We start from the raw sequence: 26,464 nt of genomic DNA, 5'->3' as shown, positions 1-26,464 counted from the left end.
TGCTTTGGGTCAGACAGAGCTCCAGGAGAGCAGAGTCCAGGTGACACAAACATTGCTCTGGCCTCCTTGGAAGAGCAGAGGCCAAGTCTCTCCATCCCCAGTCTTTGCTGCTGCCCTGCCTTGTGTTCAGCTGAGCTGCAAGGCTCCCTCTCTGTCAGATTTGCAGCAGGGACACCAAGAGCAGAGCTGAGCCAGCCCACAGGACCCTGTGGAGCCCTGGCAGCCCCTTGTTCTCTGTCAGCCAGGTCTGAGGAGCACCAGCTGCGCTGGGAGTGCTGAGGGTGGCTGCTCTCAGCTCTCAGGTGTGGGATCTTCCATCAGGATCTGGCCATTCCCTCCCAAGGACCTGCAGCAGCACTGAGGATTTTGCCTTGGAGGGGAGGATGCTGTTGGTTTCAGGCCTTGGCTGGGGTTTTATTCTTTTTCCTTCACCAAATCCATAATTTAGCAGTGTGATGTTCTCAGAAGGGGTCTGTTCTGTGAGGGAGGATGTGGAAGAGCACAGGCTGTGAGAGGCACAGCACGCAGCTGTGCAGTGCCAGGGCCAACTTTTGAAGCACCTTTTGATTAAGGGCCTTGTGTGGCAGAGCTGTGGATGTGCCTGTTCTGCCCAGCAGTGCCCGAGGAGCTGCTGAGCCCACACAGGACAATTTCGGTTGCAGGGTCAGAGCTGGGCTGCATAACAAAAGTGGTGCTGTAGGTGGCTCCTCCCAGGTTACCTGAAATGGAAATAAAACTTCAAATGTAGCTTTTGTGTCATGGAACAGCACTGAATATTGGCCTCTGTCCTAACTTCTAATGTAATTGTATTTTTCTGGGAAAATTGAGGTGCTTCATTTCACCAGAGCAATCACTTTAGATCCAGCTGTGGGGACGTTTGAAAGCTGGAGCTTCAGGTTTTCCCATGGAGTATTGCAAATATTCTCCTATCCCAAGGCTTCATTATCCTTTGGGAAAAGCACCATATGAAATGCTTTTCCTTTCTGAGCTCCATTTGTTCAAAGGCATGGCAGTGTTCAAACAGCTGCTGAATGTTCTCTCTCAGTCCTGCAGTCAGTGCAAGCGCTGGCAAAAGCAGCAGCAATTAAAAATACCCCTTTTATTTTTATTGATGACAGCTCAGTACAGTTATGGTCTCACTGTAAGACACTCAGAAAAGCTGATGTCACTTATAAGAAAAACTCACAAACAGTAAAAAGACTGTTCCACAGATTCATCAGGTGGAGGTGCCACGTCCTGTCAGTAAGGCTGAGCTTCTGTTCATGTTTTATGTCCTTCCTGCAGTGATGGACATCTAAGGAGTGTAAGAAATGTCCTGCTGGCTCAGGTGGTTTAGATTTTAGCTCATATATAATCTCTTTGTCTCCTTAGTTTTGTGAGGTTTTTCATAAGCCCTTCACCACCAACTGGCACTGCCTGCTGGGCAGAGCTGGGTGTCACCTGCAGCCCTGGGGCTTTCACTGCTGCTTTTACTGCCCATCCTCACCTGGGGCTGGGCCAGGCTGGGAGCCCTGGCCTGGTGTTCCTGGGCTGAGTGAGGAGTGAGCAGAGGGCTCCACTGCCTGTCTCTGGTTTGGTGTCCATGGATGGAGAGGTGTCCAGGGAGAGGTGTTGATGGAAAGATGTCCCCTGAGAGGTGTCCATTCATGGAGAAGTGTCTATGGATGGAGAGGTGTGCCCTGAGAAGTGTCCAGGGATGGAGAGGTGTCCATGGAAGGAGAGGTGTCCATGGATGGAGAGGTGCCCCTGAGAGGGGTCCATGGATGGAGAGGGGTCCATGGATGGAGAGGTGTCCATGGATGGAGAGGTGCCCCTGAGAGGGGTCCATGGATGGAGAGGGGTCCATGGATGGAGAGGGGTCCATGGATGGAGAGGTGTCCATGGATGGAGAGGTGCCCCTGAGAGGGGTCCATGGATGGAGAGGTGTCCATGGATGGAGAGGTGCCCCTGAGAGGTGTCTATGGATGGAGAGGTGTCCATGGAAAGGTGTCCAGGGAGAGGTGTTGATGGAAAGATGTCCCCTGAGAGGGGTCCATGGAGAGGGGTCCATGGATGGAGGGGTGTTCCAGAGAGGTGTCCATGGATGGAGAGGTGTCCATGGATGGAGAGGTGTCCCTGAGAGGTGTCCATGGAAGGAGAGGGGTCCATGGATGGAGAGGTGTCCCTGAGAGGTGTCCATGGATGGAGGGGTGTCCATGGATGGAGAGGTGTCCCTGAGAGGTGCCCCTGAGAGGTGCTTGTCTCAGGCCCTGCTGTAGCTCTGCATGCTCACACCCTGAGCTGTACAGGTCAGACCAGATGCTGACAGCCCTCGTCAGGAGCTGCACCTGAGGTGCTGCTGGTCACAGAGTGATTAATTACCCCAGAGTGCTTAATTACCCCACAATCACCCTGTGCCCTTGGCACCTGCCTGTGCTTTTGTGGGAGTATTTCCCTGGGATGTGCCAGGGATGTGTAACCCTTCTGTTGTGAGCACAGTGTTTGTTGTAAGAGGAACAGGAGCTCTGTCTTACGCCATAAATACCCAAGAAGTGAGATAAGGAAGTTGAGGCAGGGCAGGATAACCCGTGCCTGCCTCTCCCACTGCCAGGCACTCCTGCTCTGGCACAATTTGCCAGCCCAGCAGTTTCCTTGGGGTGAATAACCACAGAGAGAGGGATCAGCCAGGCCACTGCTGCTGGTTCTGCTGCCAGCTCTGGGGTGATGTGTGGCTGATCCTGTTGGATCTCCCCTCAGCAGTGGGACAGGGAGCACTGCTTCCCTCTGCAGCTGCTGCTGGTTGGGTTTTCCTTGCCTGAATTACTAAAGGAGGATTTTAAGGCTTTTCCTCTCATCGAGTCTCAAAAGCCTCGAGTTGATCCCTGAGATGTGCAAATGCTGAAACCTATCCCTGCCCCCCCTCACATCTGGTTATGATCAGCTGTGGGATTTACTGAATATTGGGTCCCCACAGCTTCCTTTTCCCAGGGGAGATTTAGATTTCCACCCCTCCTTGTTTACTGTAAAAACCACTGATGTTGCATGTTAAAAGAATTAAGTCCAGGCAAGGAGGATGTGGATCACAGGCTGCGTTCCCAGCAGCTGCCACCCAAGAGGGACACTCAGGCTGGGAGCACAGGGCAGTGAAGCTGGCAGGGTTCAGATCCAAGCAAAGGTGCAGAGATCTGGCAGAGATTTTTGCAAGTGCTGTAGGAAGTTGGTATTAATGTTGACACAATCAGTTCTTTTCTGCCTCCTTTTAAATTCTTTGATATCAGTTGGAAAAGGTTCTCAGATGGAAAGGAGGGTGTGAGGAGCTTGTCAGACAATGCTGTGGAGAGGCATCTGCTGTGCTGAAATGCTCCTGGCCGTGGTGGGTGCTGAGGTTTGGGCTGAAATCAGATCTTGCTGGGGTTCTGCAGCCTGGCTGATATTCTGCTGGAGATTTTTGCCATTGCTCACATTCCTCTGGTCTCTGCTTGGAGCAGACACCAGCAGCTCCCTGCTGCTGCTGCAGGTACCTCGCTCAGCCAAGCTTATAGCCAGCCAGTGAGTGGGAAATCCCTGAATTCCACTTTCCTTCCCCACTTTGGGTTTATTGGAGGCTCCAGGCAGGGATTGAAGGGTCATTGCAGTGGCTCAAGTGGCTGCAGTCACTGTTTGTGTCACAACTGATCCAACCTTTGATGATATCACAGAACTCCTCACGCTCTCAGTTTATCCCCATTTTTGTTTTCCCTGGCTCTGAGTGTTTCCCATTGCTTGAGTCTCCATCTGTTCATCTGGAGGTGATACATACCCTGAAAATGAGAGGGAATGGAGCTGTGCCTGAGTCTCCAGACAGCCCTGATCCTCCTTTCCTCTCTTTCCATCTGGGAATGACTCTTTGCCCTAAACCCCATGAGGAATATTTGATATGCCAGGTTCCCTTAACCCTCACTGCCATGGCTGATGAGGTGGGAGCAAATCCCTGCTCCTGCCTTTGAGCAGGGCAGGATAAAGGGGGTGTGGGTAGGTGTTGCATGGATTCATATCCCTGGAAATTTGAATATTTCTCTATTTCCAGCCAATTGTGGGAGGAGCAGAGTGCTGAATCCCTTTTCCAGAGGAGAGTGGTGAGCCCAGGGGTACTGCTAGGGAACCTGGATTTTAGGGATGTACATGTTACTGGCCATGAGATAATGCAGCCTTGAGCCGGGAAATCCCAGGAGATGCAGCAGTTCCTGACATCACTCATGGAAGTACTTGCTTTGCTTAATTTATGAGCACTGCATCATCTGGAGACCCCAGATGGGGACCTCTCATCTTCAGCCTTTGTAGCTGGAGAGGGGAATCCTCAGCCTTGTGCAGAAGGGGGGAGTTTTTGCTGGGAGGAAGCCGAGGGCTCATCCAGGGCTGCCAGAGGGAGAGGGGCTGGGTCAGTGGGGCTCAGAAATCCTGGGGTCAAACCCCTTGTCTGCCCTCTGCCACCTCCCTGCCTCCCTCTGCTCTCTGTGCCCTTGGGAGAATCAAAGGATGCAGTGGGCAGAGGCAGCCCTGTGGCTGCTGCAGCCCAGCTTCAAACCCTGCAGCTCTCCTGATGCTGCAGCACAGCTCTGCTCCTTCCTGCTGCTTTTGAGACAGCTCAGACTCTGTGCTCAGCATCTCCTCAGGGATCTGGCATTTGCAAGCAGCCAGGACTGTGCTGTCACGTGTGTGGAAAACATGATCCAGATCCCTGCTTTTCACAGGGGTTTGGGTTTGGTTTCGGGGTTTCTGTTTGTTTGGTTTTTCTTTGGAATTTCGGATTTTTTATAATTTTTGACCATAGTTGTTTCTGAGAGTTCAGACCTGAGCAGCAATCCCCTGCCCAGGGTTCTGCTGTGGTGGCTGCCTGCCAGCTGTTGGATCCAGAGCTGCAGGAGCCCTGGAATTGCTGTGTCAGGCCCTGAGCAGAGCCTTGGCCGAGGACAGCCCCAGAGTCACCCTTGCAGTGCTCAGAATGTGTGTGCAGGATGTGCCCAGCCCTGTGTGCCAGGGCTCTCAGGGAGGTGGGAATCCTGCACAAATCCCAGCTGACAGCTCTGCTGGGATCCTGGCTCTCTCTGTGAGCCTCAGTTTCCCTTTCTGGAAAGTGCAGAAATCCCAGTGGTTTTATAAAGAGCTCGGAGATTTAGGACTGGTCACTCCCAGGTAAGAGAAAACCAATTGCTGGGAACACCTGGGACACTTCACCTCTCTCTGAGGGAAACTCCAGCCTGAGCCAGGAGCCTCTGTGTGATGGCAGAGGAGCTGCAGCTCCTTCCTGAGGCTCTCCTGGCTCTGAAGGAGACTGAGAGCATCTTGTCAGATTTGCTGGGACAGCAGCATAATTGTGCCCTGAAGCAGTATCAGGTTTCAGCAGAGGTTAAAGAAAGCAAATTCCGTGTGTTTCTGCAGATTACTGTTGTGGAATTCTTGACTTGGCAAACTTGAGCCTAATGGACTGGTGGAGGGAGAGGAATGAGGCTCTTATTAAAAGATAATAATATCTTTTAAAAAAGGCTGAACACTCACTCAGGGGCGATTTGAAGGAATCTTTGTCCTCTTGCTTCTGAAAATCCAGGTTTTTATGAGTTTAGGTAAACACTTGTGCTTTGTGCTGGAGGACAGTGTTCTCTGGGCCCAGGGAAATACCCAGAAGGAGCCTAACTCCCTTTGTGTCCTTTTCTCCCACAGAGCACGCTTCCCATGACTAACAGATGCTGGCCTAGATTATGAGCTCAAACAAGAGCGCTCGCTACAATCGTTTCTCCAGTGGCACCACCAACATCACTACTGCTGAGAACACTAACGGGGTAAGGCAAACAGCACAGCCCTGCTTCCTGGGCTCCCATCCTCCTTTTGGAACAGGCTCTTTGCCTGCCACTTAAAATCTCACTATTCACACTGTGTGTGCAGCATTTCAGCAGCCCAGGCAAAGCCTGAAGGCTTTAAATGCCCTGACATTGGTTTTTTCAATATTTCAGACAAGAATGGAAACAACTTTTGGACCAGCCTTCTCTGCTGTGACCACCATCACAAAGGGTGGGTGTTTAATGTACTGAGTGTGGTTGTTGTCCTTTTACAGATGATAAAGCTGTTGGGAGAATCTCTCTGGTCATTAACCAGATGTTGAGGGGCTGGTTTGGTGTGATGTGTCCTGACAGGATGGAAATGAGCAGGCACAGGAGTTTCCTCTCCCCAGGCAGACTGAGCAGCACCACTGGGAAGCCTTTGCTGAAAGCAGAGTAGTACAGCAGGGTTTGATGCTGAGCTCAGCACCAAGTCTTATTGATCCCTGTGACAATCATCACCAATGCTGAGAATTTCCATCTTTCCTCTGTGCCTGCCTGTGAGTCACTCTGGAGCTTTGGTAAAACCCCATGGCCACTTTTAGCTCAGACAGGAGGGAATGCAGATGTCCCTGCTCATTTACAATTCCTGTGCCTTGTTCCTCAAAGCTCAGCAGGTGAGGGGAGCCTGAGCCCTGGCACGTGGGGGGAATGTAGGGAGAGGCCTGGTTTCATTTTGGGATACAAATATCCTTCCTTTAATAGAAACAAAAAGACTTAACACTGATTTTGATAAGGATATGAACATCTCCCTGAGAAAAATGTTTGGATTACATTTGTCCTGGACTTGGATGGTTTTGGACTCCCAAATATTTACATTCAGACTTTTATACGTATCAGAGTCAGTTACATGATCTCTCTACAAATATTTCATATTTAATTTAGCATGGCTCCCCTGTGCCTCAGGGATATCCAGACCTCCCTGGATCCAGGCAATTTTTACTGGTGACTGAGATACATGGGAGTATAAGGTTTCCTTTTAATAGTATTTTTAAGGATATTACCTGTGCTCTTTTCTGGGCAAGCTCTCAGAGATCAGGGTTGTTCTGCCTGTGCTGATACATCCAGTCATGAGCCAGCATTGCAGAATCCCCAGTCTTTTCCTCTTCTAAGGAACACTTACAGCTACAGAGGCTGTCCCATAGCTTGGCAATGTTTCTGAGGAGCCTAACTGCTTGTTTTTCCTTTTTAATTCCCTGTAAAGCTGACGGGACCAACACTTTCAAGCAGCACCGCCGGACCCCGTCCTCCTCCAGCACTCTCACATACTCCCCACGGGACGAGGATGATGGCATGGTAGGTGTGGGCAGGACCCTCCTGGCTGGCTTAGCAGAGCAGAGGTGAAAGGAGAGGTGTCTGGAGCTCCTTTGGTCTCCTCTGCCTCCCTCAGCATTGTCTGTGATGTGTGCCCCAGGGGCAGGACCAGCCTCAGCATTGCTGCTGCCATGGGGAAGCAGCTCATTCTCACCTGGGCTGGAGCTGCTGCTGCTGCTGCTTTTCACACTGCTTGAGATTGTTGTGGGGGTCCAAAGCCTGGGAACTACAAATCCCAGAGGCTCCTTGAGAGGCAGCACCTGGCTCCTGGGAGAAGCAGCCCCTGCCAGGATGTCTGGGCTGTGACTGGGCCAGGCACTCTCTGTGCTGTGTTGGATGGATCCCAGCTGGCTCTGCACTTAAGGCCAGAGAATCCATTCCTATTCCCACCTCCAGATGGGGCCTCTGACCACAGGGAGAGGGTTTGATACTGCAGATTGGGATGTTGGACACTAAGGGCTGTGCTGGGCTTCCCACACAAACCATTCCTGTCTCCCAGTGTCTTGGTGGTAAAGCAGTTCCCAATTTTGTATCCAGTTTTATCACTCACTTCTGAGCAAGTTCTTTTTGGGGAATTTAGTGATTCAACAATCTTCAGGGTTAGCTGCTTGGAGAGAAATTAAATTAGGTAAATCAGTTAAATCAAGAACAGCAACAGCAAAGCAAGGATGACAGAAAGGATGGACCGCTCTGAGGGTGGGCCTTGTCTTGTCCCTGGTGCTCCAGCCACATCTCACAACCGCAAGCTCTGTTCAGATCTAAACATGTTAGTAACAAACTTCAAATGAAGTGTTTGTAGAGATAGTCAAGTTACCAGACCCAATTTCCACACCAGGCATAAAAGGATCATTGCTGCTGGAGTTAGAGACTGGGGTCAGCAACAGTGTGGAGCTGCAGCACTTCTTAAAATAAATTTGACACCAGATTGCAAAGAATTTTATTGTCAGCATCCTATAAAGTTCCTTCTGTTGCTCAGAGATCTTGCTGTGTTTTATGTGAGCCTGTGGGGGTTTTGTTTGTTGTTGGTCTTTTCTCTAACAAGCCCTTTGAAAATGTGCCTGGTGTCCTTGGCAAGTGCAGCTCTCCAGCCCGCTGCTGACCCCACGAGCTGGGCCAGGGCTCAGGCTGCCCCTGGCTCTCAGCACAGACCCTCTGGGCCCTTTTCACAAGCTGGGCAGCTCTCACAGGGCAGAGGGGAGGATTTTTCCAGAGGAGGGGAGGCTGTGAATATTTCATTGAGCCAGGTCTGATAAAGAAACTCCCTGACTCCTTTGGAAACCCCGCTGGCACGAACTGGGGTGTGCAGCCAAGAGTGGGGGAGATCTCTGCTGGGAGCCAGCTTCAGTCCTCTTGGACAGTCTCAGCCCACTGCCCCCGGAGTGTTAAATATTCTTCAGCAAAACCAGTGAGAGGATTAATGAGTGGTTCAGGAAGCAGTGTGAGGTGCTGACAAACCAGAACCGCCTCGGTCCTGCTCTGCCTGCTGCTCCAGGCAGACTCACTAACCCTCTTAGGAAGCTTCATTTGCTTTGTCAAGGAATAATCTGGGATTTCCCTTCCTCATCACTGAGTTTTCCCTCCTCCAGAAGCTGCCAAGGGCTTCTCAGCCATCAGAGAGACAGCTGGAGAGGAGTCAGAGCCCTCCTGTGACCTCCACCGCCCCCTTTTCTTTCCTTGTAAAGCTGCTGTTAGTGAAACAGGAGCAGAGCAGTGTGCTCTGTGTGCAGGGCAGGGATTGCTGTTAGTGAAACAGGAGCAGAGCAGTGTGCTCTGTGTGCAGGGCAGCATTGCTGTTAGTGAAACAGGAGCAGAGCAGTGTGCTCTGTGTGCAGGGCAGGGATTGCTGTTAGTGAAACAGGAGCAGAGCAGTGTGCTCTGTGTGCAGGGCAGCATTGCTGTTAGTGAAACAGGAGCAGAGCAGTGTGCTCTGTGTGCAGGGCAGCATTGCTGTTAATGAAACAGGAGCAGAGCAGTGTGCTCTGTGTGCAGGGATTGCTGTTAGTGAAACAGGAGCAGAGCAGTGTGCTCTGTGTGCAGGGCAGCATTGCTGTTAGTGAAACAGGAGCAGAGCAGTGTGCTCTGTGTGCAGGGCAGGGATTGCTGTTAATGAAACAGGAGCAGAGCAGTGTGCTCTGTGTGCAGGGCAGGGATTGCTGTTAATGAAACAGGAGCAGAGCAGTGTGCTGTGTGTGCAGGGCAGCATTGCTGTTAGTGAAACAGGAGCAGAGCAGTGTGCTCTGTGTGCAGGGCAGGGATTGCTGTTAGTGGAACAGGAGCAGAGCAGTGTGCTCTGTGTGCAGGGCAGCATTGCTGTTAGTGAAACAGGAGCAGAGCAGTGTGCTCTGTGTGCAGGGCAGGGATTGCTGTTAGTGAAACAGGAGCAGAGCAGTGTGCTCTGTGTGCAGGGCAGGGATTGCTGTTAGTGAAACAGGAGCAGAGCAGTGTGCTCTGTGTGCAGGGCAGGGATTGCTGTTAATGAAACAGGAGCAGAGCAGTGTGCTCTGTGTGCAGGGCAGGGATTGCTGTTAGTGAAACAGGAGCAGAGCAGTGTGCTCTGTGTGCAGGGATTGCTGTTAGTGAAACAGGAGCAGAGCAGTGTGCTCTGTGTGCAGGGATTGCTGTTAGTGAAACAGGAGCAGAGCAGTGTGCTCTGTGTGCAGGGCAGGGATTGCTGTTAATGAAACAGGAGCAGAGCAGTGTGCTCTGTGTGCAGGGCAGCATTGCTGTTAGTGAAACAGGAGCAGAGCAGTGTGCTGTGTGTACAGGGCAGGGATTGCTGTTAGTGAAACAGGAGCAGAGCAGTGTGCTCTGTGTGCAGGGCAGCATTGCTGTTAATGAAACAGGAGCAGAGCAGTGTGCTCTGTGTGCAGGGCAGGGATTGCTGCAGGCCTCCTGCCTGGGCACAGTGCCCCAGGTCCCCACCTTGCTGTGCCTGCATGGAGCTGGAACCAGGAGGCTGCTCCTGTTGCTGAGGTGGTGGGAACTGCAGCTAGAGATTGCAGCTCAATATTGGAACATTGGACACCATGGATGGAGGCTGCCTGCCTGTCCAGATCTGTTGTTTACAGGGAGCTTCACCTCTGAGCCAGAGGTGGAAACTCTCCATCCTCCATCAGATGTCTGAGTGCTCCATCCTTGGGCTCTTTGAAGGTGTGCCTGATGTTTAGTGCAGAAATGAGGTCCCTTGAGTTTTATCCTTGTTTGCTTGGCAGCTCAAGGCTGCAGATACCCAGAGGGTCTGGAACTGCCAGCACAGCCTCTGCCATTCATTGTTTTCCCCCCCAGCCTGCGAGGAGTGAGGGATCCTTCTCAGCACATCCCCTTCTCTGCTGTTAACACCAGCATTATCCAAACCAGGACACAGGGAGCTGAGCCCAGAGTCCTACACAAACCTTCTGTGTCTCACACCCCTGGAATGCTGCAGTCCTCTTCTCTGTTGGTGATCCTCTCTGGATGCTGCTGGTGACAAACCTGCCTCCCTGCAGGGCCTGCCTTTGCTGCCCTCACCCCCTGTCACCTCCAGAGTGGGAACTGTGCACAGTCATTCTGATTATTTTAATAATTTCTGCTTCTAGTGGAGGAAAATCATAAAATGAATGGGTACACATAAAATGGATTTACCTCATTATAACCATTCCTCCTTAAGGTTTATGTATTTAGTCAATAAATATGCTGTCTTTAAGGGAAAGACATTTATGCTTTGGCTTCTAAGCAGATGCAGCATTTCTGAGTTCCTCAGAGCCCAGGATCATAAAAATGAGGCAGCAGAGCAGAGTGAGGAAGCAGCAGGATCCTGGTCTGCTGCTCTCCTGCAGCCCAGCCAGGCTGTAGGGACTGCAGCTTTGTCTCTGGGGAGGGCAGCAGCCTCTGAACCTCATCTTGCAGCTTTCATGGCTGAATTTCCTGCTGCCCCTCTGCCCTCCTGCATTGCCTTTGTCTGGCTCTGAGGTCACCCATTTCACCCAGGGCAGGCACACAGAATGCAGCTCCTGAGGCTCACATGGACATGAGGAAAAGTGGTGCACCACAAGGTGCAGGACAGGAGCTCAGCAGAGTCTGGTCATGCAGCTTTCCCTGTTCCCTGGGCAGTGCCAGGCCTGGGCCAGGGCCAGGTAGAGAGTCCCTTTTCCAATGGGCAGCCAGGGATCTCCAGAGCTCCTTCCAGCCAGCACTGCTCAGGGCTGGGGACTGACAGGGGCTGCAGCCAGGCCTTGGAGAGTGTGGCACATGCAGATGCTCATCCACCATGCCTCGTCTGAAGTGTCTGAAGCTTCTGGTTTCATTCTTCCGTTTCTTTGTCCAGTCATGCATTCTGCTCATTGAAGACCTTTATTTCTCCTCTCTGCACCTTTTCCAGTCCAGCAGCAGCACCTCTCCCAGACTAACCCCTCAGTGGCTGCGCTCCCAGCTGCACTGGCTCCTCAGATCCAGCCTCCCCACGGTCTGCAGCCTCCAGTGGTGCTTTGACACCGAATGGCACCTTGGCTACGTGCTGGTGGTTGCCATTCCACCCTGGGAGACGTGCTGTGGTTAATATTCCAGCAGCAGCACTCCCTCCAAGCCAATCCCAGGGCTGCCATGGCAGAGGATCTCTCTGGATTGGTGCTCGGTGTGTGCTCTGCTCTCCCCTCCCGAGCAGGAAGCGGCAGAGCCGGGCTTACAGAGAATTCAATAGAAGGAAGTCTCCGCACTTACGCAAAGAAATTTGGCAGAAGTTAGATAGTGAGTGCAACAACAAGTGCTGCTGCAGAGATTAGAGCCATTGCAGGAGCTGGAGCGGTCTCTGGGGGAGGTTTACAGAGCTTTCCATGAAGGATTAATTCTTGCAGGCCGTTGCTTTGCGGGTGTGCACGGTAAGTGTGCAGGGAATGCCCGTTGGAGAAGGTGATGTGCTTGGAATGTCGGTGTCAGCCTGGCTTAGGGAGTGGAACCCCAGTGACTCCAGTCTGGGCACGGGGCAGGGAAGGGCACAGCAGCAGGGCCGCTCAGTGAAGTGTTGTGGAGGGGGAGAGCTGAGCCTGGGGGCCGTGCCTGCACTTTGGGAATGATGGCACTGACCAGAGGTGCCCTGTGTCCGCAGCCTCCCATCAGCACCCCGCGCCGCTCCGACTCCGCCATCTCCGTCCGCTCCCTGCACTCCGAGTCCAACATGTCCCTGCGCTCCACGTTCTCGCTCCACGAGGAAGAGGAGGAGCCAGTAGGTATTTGGGATTGCCTCAAGGAGCAGGATTAGGAAGCTCAGTGGCAGAGTAACTTAGTGGGCTGTTGTGAGTACGCAGAGCTCTCAGGGGCAGATTTTGTGCGGTGCCTGCCTCAGGCTCCTGCGTTTCACTTTGTTTCCACCACTGACTTTGCTTCCTCCTGTACCACTTCCCTGCCTGGAAAGCAAGGACAATGGTGAGGCTTTTTTGCTTCCCAGAAAAACTGTGTAAGTCTGTGCAAAGTCCTGCTTGATTCCCTGGCCCTGCAGCAGAGCAGGGCGGGTTGCAAGGCTCAGGCTGGTGGTCTGGCCCCAGGCAGCAAAAAAATACAATTCCCCATGGATTTGGAGCCCCATCCCCATTCAGGGCTGTGTGGCACCCCACAGACTTGATTGTAAGCCCCAGGAGGGTGCAAGGAATTGTCTGCATGCTGGGGGAGGGTACTTTTAAACTGAGCTTAGCTTGTGACCCAGTAACCAACCCCAAACTTGATGAATTAGAGGTCAGGCGGCGTTCTGCCACTGATCTAGGATAAGAGTTTGTTTCATATTTGGGAACCCAGGGGGCTGTGTTTGCATTTCTGAGAGCAGCACAGGATGAAAAGACAGAGGGAACTGCAGAGATTGATTGGAAATGCTCTGAAATGTGAGCATGGAGAGCCGTGGTGCTCTGGGAGGACGTGCTTGGAGCCCTGTGCTGCCTGTCCTAGTTGGTAAACAAAACTGGAGAGATGGGCCCATTGCAGCAGAAACAATGCTGTTTCTGCTTCCTGAGGAGTGAAGGAGCCCTTCCTTCAGAATGCTTCAAAAGCACAAGAGTGCAGGCTGCTCTAAAATTGCTCTTCAGCTCAGGCTTACTACAATTTTGACAACTCTCTGCTCAGGCCAACCAAGGAGAAAGTCCCAGCCAGTGCAGCTCATGCAGTGAGCCTGAATCACTGGAGTTGGTGTGTGCAGTTTGCTGTCAGGTGCTGATCCTGCCAGATGCTGGTGGCCTCCAGTTTGTGATGAGCTGAGTGAGGGTCCCCAGCCATTCCCAAGTTCATCCTTCCCCTACTGGAGCTCAGCAGATCCAGACAGAATTTTATGTTGAGGCCATGAAAAACCCTCAGTGTGCCCCAGGCTCCCCGAGGCTCAGCACTGAGGGGTTGTGATATTCCTCCTGCAGTGCTGCAGGCTCTTGGTTTGGACTAACCCCCGCTGTGTGTGCCCTGCAGGAGCCCCTGGTGTTTGCAGAGCAGCCCTCTGTGAAGCTGTGCTGCCAGCTGTGCTGCAGTGTCTTCAAGGATCCCGTCATCACAACCTGTGGGGTAAGCATGGCTCTCCCAAACACCCTGGCTGAGCCACACTCAAGCCTGGACTGTCCCCTCTGTCTCTCCCTGGAGACTGCCAAGCAAAACTAGGTGGGATGGCTTTTCCCAGGAGAGCTGGACTGCCAGCCACCCCATCCTGGCCATGTTCAGTCTCCTTGCTGTGGCTTCCATGAGGTCAGAAACTCCTCCTGCAGGGCTCTGCAGGAGCTCCCGGGCACCCCAGGAGTGGCTGTGCTTCAGTTGTGAAGGAAGTGTTGCTTATAAAACAAGAATGGCTTGAAGCTTCATTTAGTTAATGCTTGCACAGGGATTTGAGATCCTCAAATGAAAGGCACGAGGTGTTATGAATATTCTTCTGGATTCCATTTTACTGGGGTTTAATAGAAGCTGTATATTATTCCTGTGCTCCTTGTGAAGAAAGATGGCTTTGAGATGGCTCTAATGCTTGTGACGTGATCTGATCACCAGGATGGGGCTGGGGCAGCAGCAGCAGAGCTCAGGATTGTTTATGGCAGCGAGGGTGCCATTCCCCAAAAGTGCTGCAAGCTGCTGCAGTTTGGCTGCAGCATTCCAGTGAACAGCTCTGCACAGAGACACTGAGATTTAGTGGTTAATGTGGAAAAGGGCCCACTGCAGGAAGCAGCCTGGCTTCATCTGCAGTCCTGCTCTGGAGGGAGCTCAGTGCAGCTGTGCTGGGCAGGAAAAGGCCATGGGAGCAGGGCAGCAGATAACAGCTCCAGAGGGGGACTCACAGCCCTGCCAAGAGCTGGCTCCCTGGCCAGGGAGCGTGGCTGAGGAGGCTCCAGGGAATGCACAGGGCAGGATCAGGACCAGTGAAAGCTGCAGCCTTTGTGTTCATTAGTGTGTTAGACTGTGCTTGCTGGTTTGTCAAGTTAAACTGTCACAACGGAGAGGGGAGCTATTTAAAGTGCTCAAATTTACAGAGCATTTAATGGGCTTACAAACCAGCTGTTCCATCTGCCTGGCAGCAGGACAGGGCTGCCTCTGCTGCCTTGAGAGGGCTCCAGAGGGATGGATGTGGTGGGCTGGCTGGGCAAGGACAGGGAGAGGCACAGGGGACAGCCCAGGCTTCCCCTTCCCCAAGGGCTTCTCAGAGGGGTGAGAGGGATGACATGGGCTACAGGGGAGGGTGAAACCCATAGAGAAACCCTGTGCTGATGTGGAGGGTAGGAAAGACTTGGATGTGTCCAAGAGCAGGCTGGATGGAGCTCTGAGCCCTGCTCTGGTGGAAGGTGTCCCTGCCCATGGCAGGGAATTGGAACTTGATGATTTCTAAGTTCCCTTCCAACCCAAACCATTCCAGGATTCTGTGATCCCATGAATATCAGTGTGGCAGAACATGCCCCTGGCTTTGGCTTTCACCTTGATCATGGCCTGATCCTGAGCAGGCAGAAGGTCAGAGCTCCAAGCTGTGTGTTCAGGACCTGTGCTTCACCCTGAGCAAGCAGCTGGGGTTTGCCCTGAGCTGGAGCAGGCAGAGCAGCTGCTGAGGCTCTGAGCCCAGGCTGTGCTGTGTCCCCCCTTTCCCAGGGGCAGCCACAGGGAATCATTTGCCCACTGGTTTTACACTGACGCTGCTGTTGCTCTCTGTCTCCACAGCACACGTTTTGCAGGAGATGTGCCTTAACATCTGGTGAGTACAGGGCTGTTCTTGTGTGATGCAGCCAGAACACTCTTATTTCCTGGTTGATTTGCTTTCACCTAAAGAGAAACCTGCAGAAAAATGTCCACAGGGCTTAAAACAAGCTGTCAGTGAGGCGTGGCACTGCAGCAGTGAGGGGCTGGGGGCCACTGGTGCACTCTGGAGCATGGACTGGGCACAGGATGTTCTCAGATCCTGGAAAATGCACTGGATAATCCCAGGATAATACGTGTCTCGCCCAGAGCTGACCCACTGATTTCAAACTGAAAGCTTTCTGTGGCTGCCTGGATAAAGAAGCAGGGGCCACATTTGGCATCAATCCCTTCTCTCCATCCCCTCAGTGCCAGGGCTCTGGCCCCTGGCTGAGCCCCACTGAGCTGCTTTAGCTCACCCAGCTCTTCCAGAGCCCTGGGAGAGCCCAAGCCCCTGGCTGCTGGCCTGGGCTAACCAGCTCCCACTTGGGTTGGACTCTGGCTGCAAAGAAAAGACTTTTTTTGGCACAAGCCCTCTTGGCAAGCTGTTGTTCAGCACAGAGCCAAGCCATTGGCATTACCAGAACAGTGAGCCCTGAGGAGGCTCCCTGGGGAGTCCTGCAGAGCAGCAGCTCTTTCTGCCTTAAGATTTTTGTGTTCCACACACAAGAGGTCCCTCTGCTTTGCATGTTAATCCCCTCACTGTACTCTGCTATATCAACCCCAGCCCACAGATCTGTGGCAAAATGCTTTGCAATTGCAATCCCCATGCCTGCAGTGTTCCATAAACAGCTGGATGTGATACAGAGCTCAGTTGGCGAGGTGGTGATCAGTCCAAGGCTTGGACTCGATGATCTTGGAGGTGTTTTCCAAGCTGAATGGTCCTGGGTTCCAGTGGTTGCTGGCAGCAGGAGCTGAGCCCAGGCCTGGCTGAGGAGCGGGTTATGGCTGGGGGATGTGGTGATTTGTGCTCAGTGCCTGTGAACACTCACCCTTCAGCCAGCACAAGGCAGTCTGAATCAGTGTGGGCTCCTTTCACTGGCAGCTCCCTCAATCATTATGCCTTAACATAAACTGTAACTTTCCCACACCCCAAGACAACCAAAGATGAAGGCTGGCAGGCCTTATGTGAATATTCCTGGCTTTTTCCATGGCCGCTCACCTGGGACTTGGCTGACCCCACCAGGGAAGGCACAAACCACAATTTCCATGCAGGGGCTCTGGCAGATGCCAGTGCCCTGTGTGAGCCCTCAGTGACTGTGCCATCGTTCCCTCCCTGGCAGAGAAGTGCCCCGTGGACAACGCCAAGCTGACGGTGGTGGTGAACAACATCGCGGTGGCCGAGCAGATCGGGGAGCTGTTCATCCACTGCAAGTACGGCTGCCGGCCCGCCGCCAGCAGCAAGAGCCCTGCCTTCGAGGTGGACCCCCGAGGCTGCCCCTTCACCATCAAACTCAGTGCCAGGAAGTGAGTGCTCCTTCCAGGGATCCTCCCCAGGGAAAGGGCACTGCCAGCCCAGCCTGCCCGAGCTGCCCTGAGGCTCCAGGGCTGAGCCTGTCCGAGCTGCCCTGTGGCCATGCAGCTCCTGCCAGCCCTGCTCTGTTTGGCTGTGCTAGGGAGATGAGCAGGGTGGCTGCAGGGGACAGCTCAGGGCTGGTGTCAGGGGTACCACGCTGTTTTCTGCTCCCTGAGTGCCAGCACTGGGACAGGGGTGCATTGTGAGAGCAGCCATCTCACATCTGGGATGAAACTCCATGGCTGAGGTCAAGTAGAGAACTTGGGATTCTTTTTGTTATCTTCATTATATCCTATGAATCTTAACTCTATCTCCCTCACCATCCCTGTTTTCCTTGTCCATTCCTGTTGTTGATGGCTGCCTGAAGGCTCAGCCCATCAGCTGCAGAAGTAGATGTGCCCTGTGAAAATGTGGCCTATTATTACTCTCAGTTTTCTGGCCAAATGAGAATTTAAAGCTGGAATTGCAGCCTCAGAGCAGGGGGCTTTGGATCATCTGACAGCCTCCCAGGGCTGGTTTGCTCCTCTCCTGAGGATCTGTGTTGTTCCCAATAATTTTTGCTCGTTGCTGATTTTCCTGCCTTTGTTTCTGTCCGTGCACAGGGATCATGAGAGCAGCTGTGATTACAGGCCCGTGCGCTGCCCCAACAACCCCAGCTGCCCTCCCCTCCTCAAAATGAACCTGGAGGCTCACCTGAAGGAGTGTGAGCACATCAAGTGTCCCCACTCCAAATATGGGTAAGGAGCTGATGCTTTGGGCTGGGGAACTGCACTGAGCTCATGACTGAGCTGCTTTGTGGCTGCTGCAGCCTTGGGGTGGCCTGAGGCTCTGAGCAGCTCTCCCAGTGCTCTGCATTGGCCTGAGGCTGAGCTGGGGGTTCCAGGGGTGGCAGGAGGCAGCCCTGGAGCCTTGGGGTGGGAACAGACAGGTCACAGTGAGGAGGAGGATGAGGAAGGTGAGTGCACAGGTCGAAGAGCTGGAGGAGAGTCAGCATGAAGAGAGGGAGATGAGGACAAGAGTAATTTGAGCACCATGGCTGTGTCTTGCCAAGCAGGCCTTGTCCCAGGCAAGGGAAGTGCTGATCTACCCCAGAGGGTTCCCTGTCACCCGAGCCCCAGGGCAGCCCCTGCTTGGGTTTACTGTGCAGGGAGAGTTCACAGAAAGTTCTTCCATCACTGGCACAGGGCAGTGGAGGAGTGCCCATCCCCAGGGGATTTAAATGCCACTTAGATATGGCACTTGGGGACATGGGTTAATGGTGGCCTTGGGGAACAAATGGACTTGATGATCTTGGAGGCCTTTTCCAACCTCAGCAATTTTATGATTCCATGATCCTGAGCCATGTCTTGGCAGAGGCAGAGCAAGGCAAGTCCTGGCAGAGCAGCCCTGACTCTGTGCCATGCTGCAGGCCCAAGGCAGCATCTGCTGAGGTCAGCTGCAGTTTTTTCCACTGGTTTTGATGGCTCCTGGTGAGCCCAACAAACTGACACCATCCTCTGTCTCCTGCCCAAGATCTGCTTTTCCTTGCAACTTCCCAGACAGACAGACAGTCCAATCTGGGGCCAGTGCCCTGGCTGGAAGGGTGGGAGCTGCTTGGCCTCTCTTGTCCTGCAGTTGCCTCTCCCAGCAGGATCACAGAATGATTAAAACTGAAAAGGACCTCTACCATGATCAAGCCCACCCTTTGAAGGATCAGGAACCACAGAATCCCTGCTGCTGGCAGGAGGAGCAGGACAGCTGGGGACCCACACAGGCTGAGCCAGGAGCTCCAGGAGAGCCCTGCTCCAGCCAGCACCTGCCTTCCCCCAGGTGTGCCTTCATAGGGAACCAGGACACCTACGAGACCCACCTGGAGACGTGCAAGTTCGAGGGGCTGAAGGAGTTCCTGCAGCAGACGGACGATCGCTTCCACGAGATGCAGGTGGCCATGGCCCAGAAGGACCAGGAGATCGCCTTCCTGCGCTCCATGCTGGGCAAGCTCTCGGAGAAAATCGACCAGCTGGAGAAGAACCTGGAGCTGAAGTTTGGTGAGCGTGCAGCACACGAGCTCTGTGCTGCAGGGACAGGGCAGCTCTTTGTGCTGCATTACAGGGCTGCTCTCCCTGCTGATGGCAGCAGTGTGTTCCCAGGCTGGGGGGCAGTGGGTGCCCTCTGCCTGTTCCCTGGGGTGCCAGCAGTGGCTCTGCAGTGACTGTGGGCCTGTCCCTGTCTCACAGATGTGCTGGATGAGAACCAGAGCAAGCTGAGCGAGGACCTGATGGAATTCCGCAGGGACGCCTCCATGCTGAACGTGAGGAGGGACCCTGGGCTGGAGTTACCTGGCTCTGCCCCTGCCTGGGCTTCCTTGCAGTGGGGGGAGCCTTTGGGGACAGCTTCTGCTCCAAAGCCTGGGTCTTTTACAGGGCATTGTCCCCAGAAAGCAGGGAGATGAGCAGATCCAAGCAGTGTGGGGAATTGCAGGGTGAGGACAGGATTTTCTGAGAGGTATTTCTGGGCCTCTCTGAGTACTGAGAGTTTGGTGCAGCTCTGAGGTGCTGTCAGAGCCCTGTGGCCTCTGGAGGGAGGTGACAGAGGGAGGTGGCAGTCACAGAGTAGAGCAGAGACCAGGGGATGAGTTGGCTGCTCAGGAAGGGCCCTGTGGGTATCAAGAAGACAAGAGGGGTTGGAGCAGTGGAGGGGACAGTCCTAAAGCCGTGCCCAGGGCAGGCTGGCCTGGATGGCCCCACAGCTCACACAGTCTGTTGTGCTTTTCAGGATGAGCTCTCCCACATCAATGCTCGGCTCAACATGGGCATCCTTGGATGTGAGTATCCCCATGATGGCTGGGCTGGGTGTGGGGAGCCTGGGGAGCCCTCCTGGCTGCTCTCAGAGCTGTGCAGGGCAGCAGCACTGCCCTCCCTCCCTCCCTCACCTGGCTCTCCTCTCTGCAGCCTATGATCCTCAGCAGATCTTCAAGTGCAAGGGGACCTTTGTGGGCCACCAGGGCCCCGTGTGGTGCCTGTGTGTGTACTCCATAGGAGACTTGCTCTTCAGTGGCTCCTCAGACAAAACCATTAAGGTGAGAGCTTCCCTCTTCCATGCCCCTTCTGCATTTGCACATGGAACAGAAGCTGAGTTCATTTGTGGGGTGGGTGGATGTTGCTTCCTAAAGTTTCCTCCCAAGAATCAAATGATTCTTTATGATTATAGCTGGACAAAATTATCTGCAAGGAAACATTATGTGCTAGTGAAATTGAGAGACAAGCAGAGATCTTTGCAAGGCCAAGATTAGAATCTCATTCCTGCAGCTGCTGGTTTTGCTTTATGTGGCATTTAGGCTATTCAGGACTATTTCAGCTTCTGATTTTATGTTCCTTTGTCATAAAAAGTCATCTTTGAACAAAACATTCGTCCCTGATCCGATGTGTCCTTTCCCTGTTTTTTATGGCACGTTTGTTTTCCTTTGTCCTGTTTTCAGTAACTCAGGCTGACAGCACTGCCCCAGTGCAGCCTCAGCAGCCCTGCCCAGTGTCACCCTGGTGGCTGCTGGCCAGGCTGGGGACACCATGGCTGACCCTGCCAGGAGCAGAGCTCTGGTTGTAGAGCCATGTGGAAGGAAATGGATATTGCTGTGCATTAGGGCAGGAAAGCAGATTCTCCCCTGCTCTGCTCTGGGCACCACATTCCTCCTGAGAGAGCCCTGTGTGCTCAGGGAAAAGCCTCTGCAGTGGCAGGGGAAGCTGTGCTGTGCCACTGGAGCCCTGGCATGGGTGGGAAGTGCTACAGCAGGGGCCTGAGAGCTGCTCCTGTGTCTCAGTGTGGTGCTGGCCTGGCCTGAGGGAGCAGAGCTGGAGCAGCTGCTGGGCTGTGTGTCATTTGCTTCAGCCTGGCCCTCTGCAGCCCTTTCCCTGTGCTAGCCAAGCCTGCAGGGCTGGGAGCTGCCAGGCAGTGAGTGCCCAGGTGCCAGCAGTGCCCAGGTGCCAGGCAGCCTGTTTCCTCCTCTGGCTGCTGCCATCCTGCCCAGGCTCCAGCCCCGTGTTCTCTGTCAGGTGTGGGATACCTGTACCACGTACAAGTGCCAAAAGACCCTGGAGGGTCACGATGGAATTGTGCTGGCTCTCTGCATCCAGGGGTGAGTGAGGAGGGGCACCTGTTCCTGGGGAGAGTGGGGACAGCCCTGGGGCCCCTGAGCATGCCCTCACACTTCCATCCCCTGTCCTGCCTGTGCCATGGCACTGTCCCTCAGTGACCCCTTTGTGTCATTGCAGGAATAAGCTGTACAGTGGCTCTGCTGACTGCACCATCATCGTGAGTACAGGGCACCCACGGCAGCAGGGACTGCCCCTGCTGTGCCAGGGGGCACTGAGAACCCTCCTGTGCTGGATCCAGCCCTGGGGTGGGCTTGGGGCTTTCCTGCAGGCTGCATTTCCCACTCCCAGCTCCTCCCTGGGAGCAGGGGGCTGGTGCTCTGGGCTGGGGCAGGGTGGCCTGTCCAGCCCCTCATGGGTGCTCTGCTTTGGTGGGCTTGACAGTGACCTTAGAGGGCTTTTCCCACCTAAACCATTCCATGATTCTTGTTTTAGGTCTGGGATATTCAGAACCTGCAGAAGGTGAACACGATCCGAGCACACGACAATCCTGTTTGCACTTTGGTCTCCTCACACAACATGCTCTTCAGTGGCTCCCTCAAAGCCATCAAGGTGCAGCTCCAGGGCTCCTCTGGGGCTCCCTGGGGACCAGGGGCACAAACTCTGAGGCAGAAGTGTCCAAAGGGGAAGGAAGTGCCATTTTTGACCTGTGGGTGGCCTGGTTGCTAAGGTCTCCTGAGCCACAGGGCAGCCAGCACTGCAGAGGTTTAGCCATGCTCTGTGCTCAAGGGAAAGCTGTTCTCTGGCTGCAGAAGCACTGTATTTCTTCCAGCTCTAAACCTGCAGCTGCAGTATCCTGGCAGTTCCTGAGCGTGTGTGTCCTCAGGCCCCCAACAGACCTGCCCAGACCATTGGGAATTGTGTCTGGGCTCCAGAACTGACTGCAGATTCAGGCTGTCTGTTTTGAAACCACCTCCAAAGGATCTTGAGTCTGCATTCCCTACCTAAAACATGCAGAAACCAGAAACAGCTTTTCAGGCTGCCCTTTAAAGCCTTGGCTAGATTCCTGTGGTTGTGCTTCCAGCTCCTGGTGAGACAGCTTATGGGCCCGTCCATCTGTAAGAGGACTGTGCTCTTTTCTGTATCTGGGGCCTGGAGTGCTTCAGCTCTGGAGAGGGCTCAAGGCTGGAGCAGCCACACAGCACAAGGAGAATTCGGGACCTTTTGGGTTTGTCATCCCTGGCCACTTGCTGCCAATGAGGCAGGCGGGCTCAGAGTGGGGAGAGTGAGCTCTGCCAGTCCCTGTGTGCCAGGCTGGGAGGGGAAGTGCAGGGCAGTTCCTTGCTGCAGCTGTGCTTTGGGCTTTGCAGCACGGCTCTGCTAGGGAAGGGTCTCTGCCAGCAGTAATGCAGGCTCCAGGCTGGCTCCCTCAGGGAATGTGCTTGCTCAGCAGTTTGTGCGTTTTATTTGCAAGTCAGTGGGATCAGGCAGGAGAGCTGGCACAGGGATCCCCACAAGGGCTGGGAGGGAGGGTGGGCACTGCTGTGTCCTGCCCAGCCCCACTGAGCTTCCTCCCCCTGTGTGTGTCCCTGCTTTCCACAGGTGTGGGATATTGTGGGAACTGAGCTCAAGCTGAAGAAGGAGCTGACAGGTCTCAACCACTGGGTTCGAGCACTGGTGGCTTCCCAGAACTACCTGTACAGTGGATCCTACCAGACCATCAAGGTGGGACCCTGAGCCCCTCTCCCTGTCCCTCTCTGGGCTCTGCACTGGGGCAGCAGCACCAGAGGCAGCTGCTGGGATGTGAGAGCACTGCTGACATGAGGGGTTTCCTGTGCTGATTGCATCTCTGGGCCTCGGGAGCTGCTGGGGAGGCTCCCTGGGACAAACTGGGGCCTCAGCCCTGGCGCCTCGAGGCTGCTGCAGCCTTATCTGCACTGACACTCCTGCTGATAACGGGGGAAGGTCACTGCCTGGCTGCAGAGCTGCCATAAATCCGTGTGAGGGTTCCCAGTGCCCTCCCTCCTCTGTGCTGGCTCAGGTTCTGATGAATAGGTCACCTCTCAGGGGTGAACTGTCTGGGGGACACAGGAAAATTGGAAGTTGCCCTTCTCAGGGTTAATGAATCTCTGTTAATTTGTCTGCGTTGGGGTTTAGTGCTATCAAGGACTGGGCTGTGTGTGCAGTCACACACAAAGGGTGTGAAGTCTCCACACAGCCTTTCCAGCTTGGATATTTAAAGTTGGGCAGCTAAATAAGATAACAGGGATTTGCTCTGCAGTGCTGAACATTCCCAGCTGGATGGGTTTGTCCCTAAAGGTGTGATCTGGGCACACGGGGAGCCAGGCTGGCTCTGTGCATGGCAGAATGGCTGCAAGGGATCTCCCCTGGGGAGAAGGGTCTCATCCTGCCTCTGCTCCATCTCTCCCAGATCTGGGACATCCGGAACCTGGAGTGTGTGCACGTGCTGCAGACGTCGGGAGGCAGCGTCTACTCCATCGCCGTGACCAACCACCACATCGTGTGTGGCACCTACGAGAACCTCATCCACGTATGGCACGGGCACAGGGCCTGGGGACGGGCACAGGGCCTGGGGATGGGCACAGAGCCTGGGGATGGGCACAGGAGAACCTCATCCATGTATGGCACAGGCACAGGGCTTTGGATGGGCACAGGGGAACCTCATCCACGTATGGCGATGGGCACAGGAGAACGTCATCCAAATACGGGATGGGCACAGGGCTTGGGGGTGGGCACAGGGCTTGGGAATGGGCACAGGAGAACCTTATCCATGTATGGGATAGGCTGCTGGGCTTGGGGATGGGCACAGGGGAATCTCATCCATGTATGGCATGGGCACAGGGGAATCTCATCCATGTATGGCATGGGCACAGGGCTTGGGATGGGCACAGGGGCTTGGAGAGGGGCACAGGAGAACCTCATCCACATATGAGATGGGCACAGGAGAACCTCATGCACATATGGCATGGGCACCTGGCTCTGCCCATCCCCTCGGGCACAGCACCTAGTACTGTGCATGGAGGCAGGAGCAGCTGCCAGAGGGGAGCTGGGTGGCCTCAGCACAGCGTGATGCCCAAGCCCAGCTGTCCCCACAGGTGTGGGACATCGAGACCAAGGAGCAGGTGCGCACACTGACCGGGCACGTGGGCACAGTCTACGCCCTCGCCGTCATCTCCACGCCCGATCAAACCAAAGTCTTCAGCGCGTCCTACGACCGCTCGCTCAGGGTGCGTGTGGGGCTGTGTGTGGGGCTGGACCTGGGCTCTGGGACAGCCCAGGAGCCCCAAGGGAAGGGTGGGGGGAACCCCAGGGCCCCCATGTATCACCCGTGTCACCCATGTCACCTGTGTCACCCGTGACATGCAGCATCCCTGTCCCTCCTGGTGCTGCGGGCTGTGCTGGGCTCACCTCCCCGTGTGTCCCCGCAGGTGTGGAGCATGGACAACATGATCTGCACCCAGACCCTGCTGCGCCACCAGGGCAGCGTCACCGCCCTGGCCGTGTCCCGCGGCCGCCTCTTCTCCGGCGCTGTGGACAGCACTGTCAAGGTGGGTCTGCTCAGGCTGCTCCTGCTGGTCTGGGCCTGTAGGGCATGAATTGAGTTAGGAGTCAGAGTGACAGGAGGGTGGGGACAGGTGAGGGTTCAGCTCTGCTGCCAGGGAACAAGTGACCAGACAAGAGGACATAACCTCCAGCTGGGCCAGGGGAGGTTCAGGTTGGACATCAGGAAGAATTTCTTCATGGAAAGGGCTGCTAAGGAAGGGGCTGTCCAGGGAGGTGGTAGAGTCCTCATCCTGGAGGTGTCCAGGAAATGACGGGATGTGGCTGGGTGACAAGGTAGGGATCAGTCACAGGTTGGATTTGATGATCTCGGAGGTCATTTCCAACCTTAATGATTCTGGGATTCTTTGAAACAAGGGGATGGTTCTCCAGGGGAGGGAGGTCTCCCTCCTGACAGTGTTGTGGATGCTGGCAGTGCAGAGGGAGGCTCTGTGGGGATGAGGGGAAGCCCACAGGGCTGCTCAGGAGTCACTGCCTGCGGTGCCATCGTCTGTCCGCAGGTCTGGACGTGCTAACGAGAGCGTCACACGAGTCCTGCACACTGAAAGACCAAAAACTCTCCCCTCCATCGGCCTGTGGGTGACCACGCCACTGAAACGACTGCTGCAGCTCCTCCTGCACTGACCACTGCCTGCTGCTGCTGCCCCTCGGCCGGCGGCTCTGCGGACGGCTCTGCCCCACGGACGCTCCAGGTGTTCCCTCAGATTGCCCCAGATGATGGAAAAGTGGAAGCTCCTCCAGTGCCAGTGCCCTCCTCTGCCTGTGTCCCCCCAGCTGGGGACACCCCCAGGCTGGCGCTGGGGTGACACTGGGCCTGGGGGCTCAGTGCCAGTGCCAGGAGCGGACAGATCCGTGTGTCCTGTGGGGACAGGCTGGGCCCCTGTCCGTGGCAGGACTGAGCTTTAGGCCGTACCCTGGGTGGGCACCCGACCCCTGTCTGTCTCTAGTATTTAATTTACTGCCAAGGCGCCGGGCCGATCCAGCTGGGAAGAGGTGTTTCCTTGAGTAGCCAGGTACGATTTTTATTGCCACAGCTAGTTCTCAAATCAAGTTCCACAAGCCCATTGTTCACCACCCTGTAATAATGGTCTCCACATTAAAGACAAAAAGCCTCCGTTGCATTTTTACTCACATTTTCTACTGTTTTTAAGATTGTAATATAGATTTGATTATTTCTTCATTGACAATAAAAGCAGAAAGAGTTGTTCCTGCCCGGTGTGAGTTATTGCAGGGAGCCAGCAGCCAGCACTGGCCCCATGGGGTGAAAATTGAAGTGCCTGGGCCCTACACTCCACAGGGAACAGCTCCCAGCCAGGCCCCAGCACCCCACAGACTGTGCAGCACAAACACCCAGCACGCCACGAGGACTCAGGAGGGCTTGGGGACACAAACAGTGGTGGCAGCCCGGCAGGGGTTTTATTTTTTTATTTTTGTTTAAATATTTGTTGCCAGACTTGGTATAGGAGCAAACGTCTTCACAGCACCACGAGCCATCTACAATTCAGAATAGGAAGAATAAAGACGAGTAGAGGTGAAATCTAAGCACAGAAGAGCAGGGAGCAGCACCAAGATGCAGAGCTGGACAGATGGGATACGATACAGAGTCCATAACTTAATCATAAAAAATATATATATGTATATATCCATCATGTAGAACTTTATGGATTTTTTTTTTAGATACATATTTTTTTTTCTTTTCAACAGATATTTTCAGGCGGGTGATTTATTTATTTTTTAAAATTATTTTTAAAGTCTTTTTTTTTTTTGTGTTTTGTTGGTTTTTTGTTTTTTTCAAAAGAAATTTCAAAGTTGTGCCAAACACATCTGGATCAGCGACCACAACAGGAGAGACGGGGGGAGACAGGGCAGGGGGGAGAGGGAAGGAGGGAGAGACCACTCCACGTCTCGAGAGAAAGAAAGGAACAGCAACACTTCTGTTTGGAAACCACAAGCAAAAAATGCATTCATCAGGACTCAAGCGACTGAACCAGACTCCAACTCCAGTT

The 26,464-nt window shown here is 54.1% G+C and overlaps 1 protein-coding gene across 3 annotated transcripts in view; it reads left to right on the top strand.

Annotated features, from left to right (window-relative positions):
- TRAF7 (TNF receptor associated factor 7) overlaps positions 1-25,662 on the top strand; it is a 28,360-nt gene extending 2,698 nt beyond the window's left edge. For 2 of the 3 annotated variants that reach the window (XM_074552937.1, XM_074552938.1), the window contains exons 2-21: positions 5,677-5,795; positions 5,967-6,024; positions 7,036-7,127; positions 12,226-12,342; positions 13,563-13,655; positions 15,279-15,312; positions 16,577-16,760; positions 17,412-17,546; positions 18,619-18,836; positions 19,026-19,099; positions 19,564-19,612; positions 19,740-19,867; positions 20,838-20,920; positions 21,057-21,096; positions 21,372-21,488; positions 22,479-22,601; positions 23,308-23,427; positions 23,993-24,124; positions 24,326-24,445; positions 24,959-25,662. In XM_074552937.1, the coding sequence (XP_074409038.1) occupies positions 5,715-5,795; positions 5,967-6,024; positions 7,036-7,127; positions 12,226-12,342; positions 13,563-13,655; positions 15,279-15,312; positions 16,577-16,760; positions 17,412-17,546; positions 18,619-18,836; positions 19,026-19,099; positions 19,564-19,612; positions 19,740-19,867; positions 20,838-20,920; positions 21,057-21,096; positions 21,372-21,488; positions 22,479-22,601; positions 23,308-23,427; positions 23,993-24,124; positions 24,326-24,445; positions 24,959-24,973 (2,013 nt within the window). In that variant the 5' untranslated portion in view covers positions 5,677-5,714 and the 3' untranslated portion in view covers positions 24,974-25,662. Of the gene's footprint in view, positions 1-5,676; positions 5,796-5,966; positions 6,025-7,035; positions 7,128-10,042; positions 11,999-12,225; positions 12,343-13,562; positions 13,656-15,278; positions 15,313-16,576; positions 16,761-17,411; positions 17,547-18,618; positions 18,837-19,025; positions 19,100-19,563; positions 19,613-19,739; positions 19,868-20,837; positions 20,921-21,056; positions 21,097-21,371; positions 21,489-22,478; positions 22,602-23,307; positions 23,428-23,992; positions 24,125-24,325; positions 24,446-24,958 lie in introns of those variants that run through there. The other variant, XM_074552939.1, reaches the window with a different exon arrangement.
- Positions 25,663-26,464: the final 802 nt, after the last annotated feature.

This window comes from Zonotrichia albicollis, chromosome 16, assembly GCF_047830755.1.
Source record: "Zonotrichia albicollis isolate bZonAlb1 chromosome 16, bZonAlb1.hap1, whole genome shotgun sequence".
NCBI classification, from domain to species: domain Eukaryota; kingdom Metazoa; phylum Chordata; class Aves; order Passeriformes; family Passerellidae; genus Zonotrichia; species Zonotrichia albicollis.
This window is presented reverse-complemented; position numbering and strand designations above follow the sequence as displayed.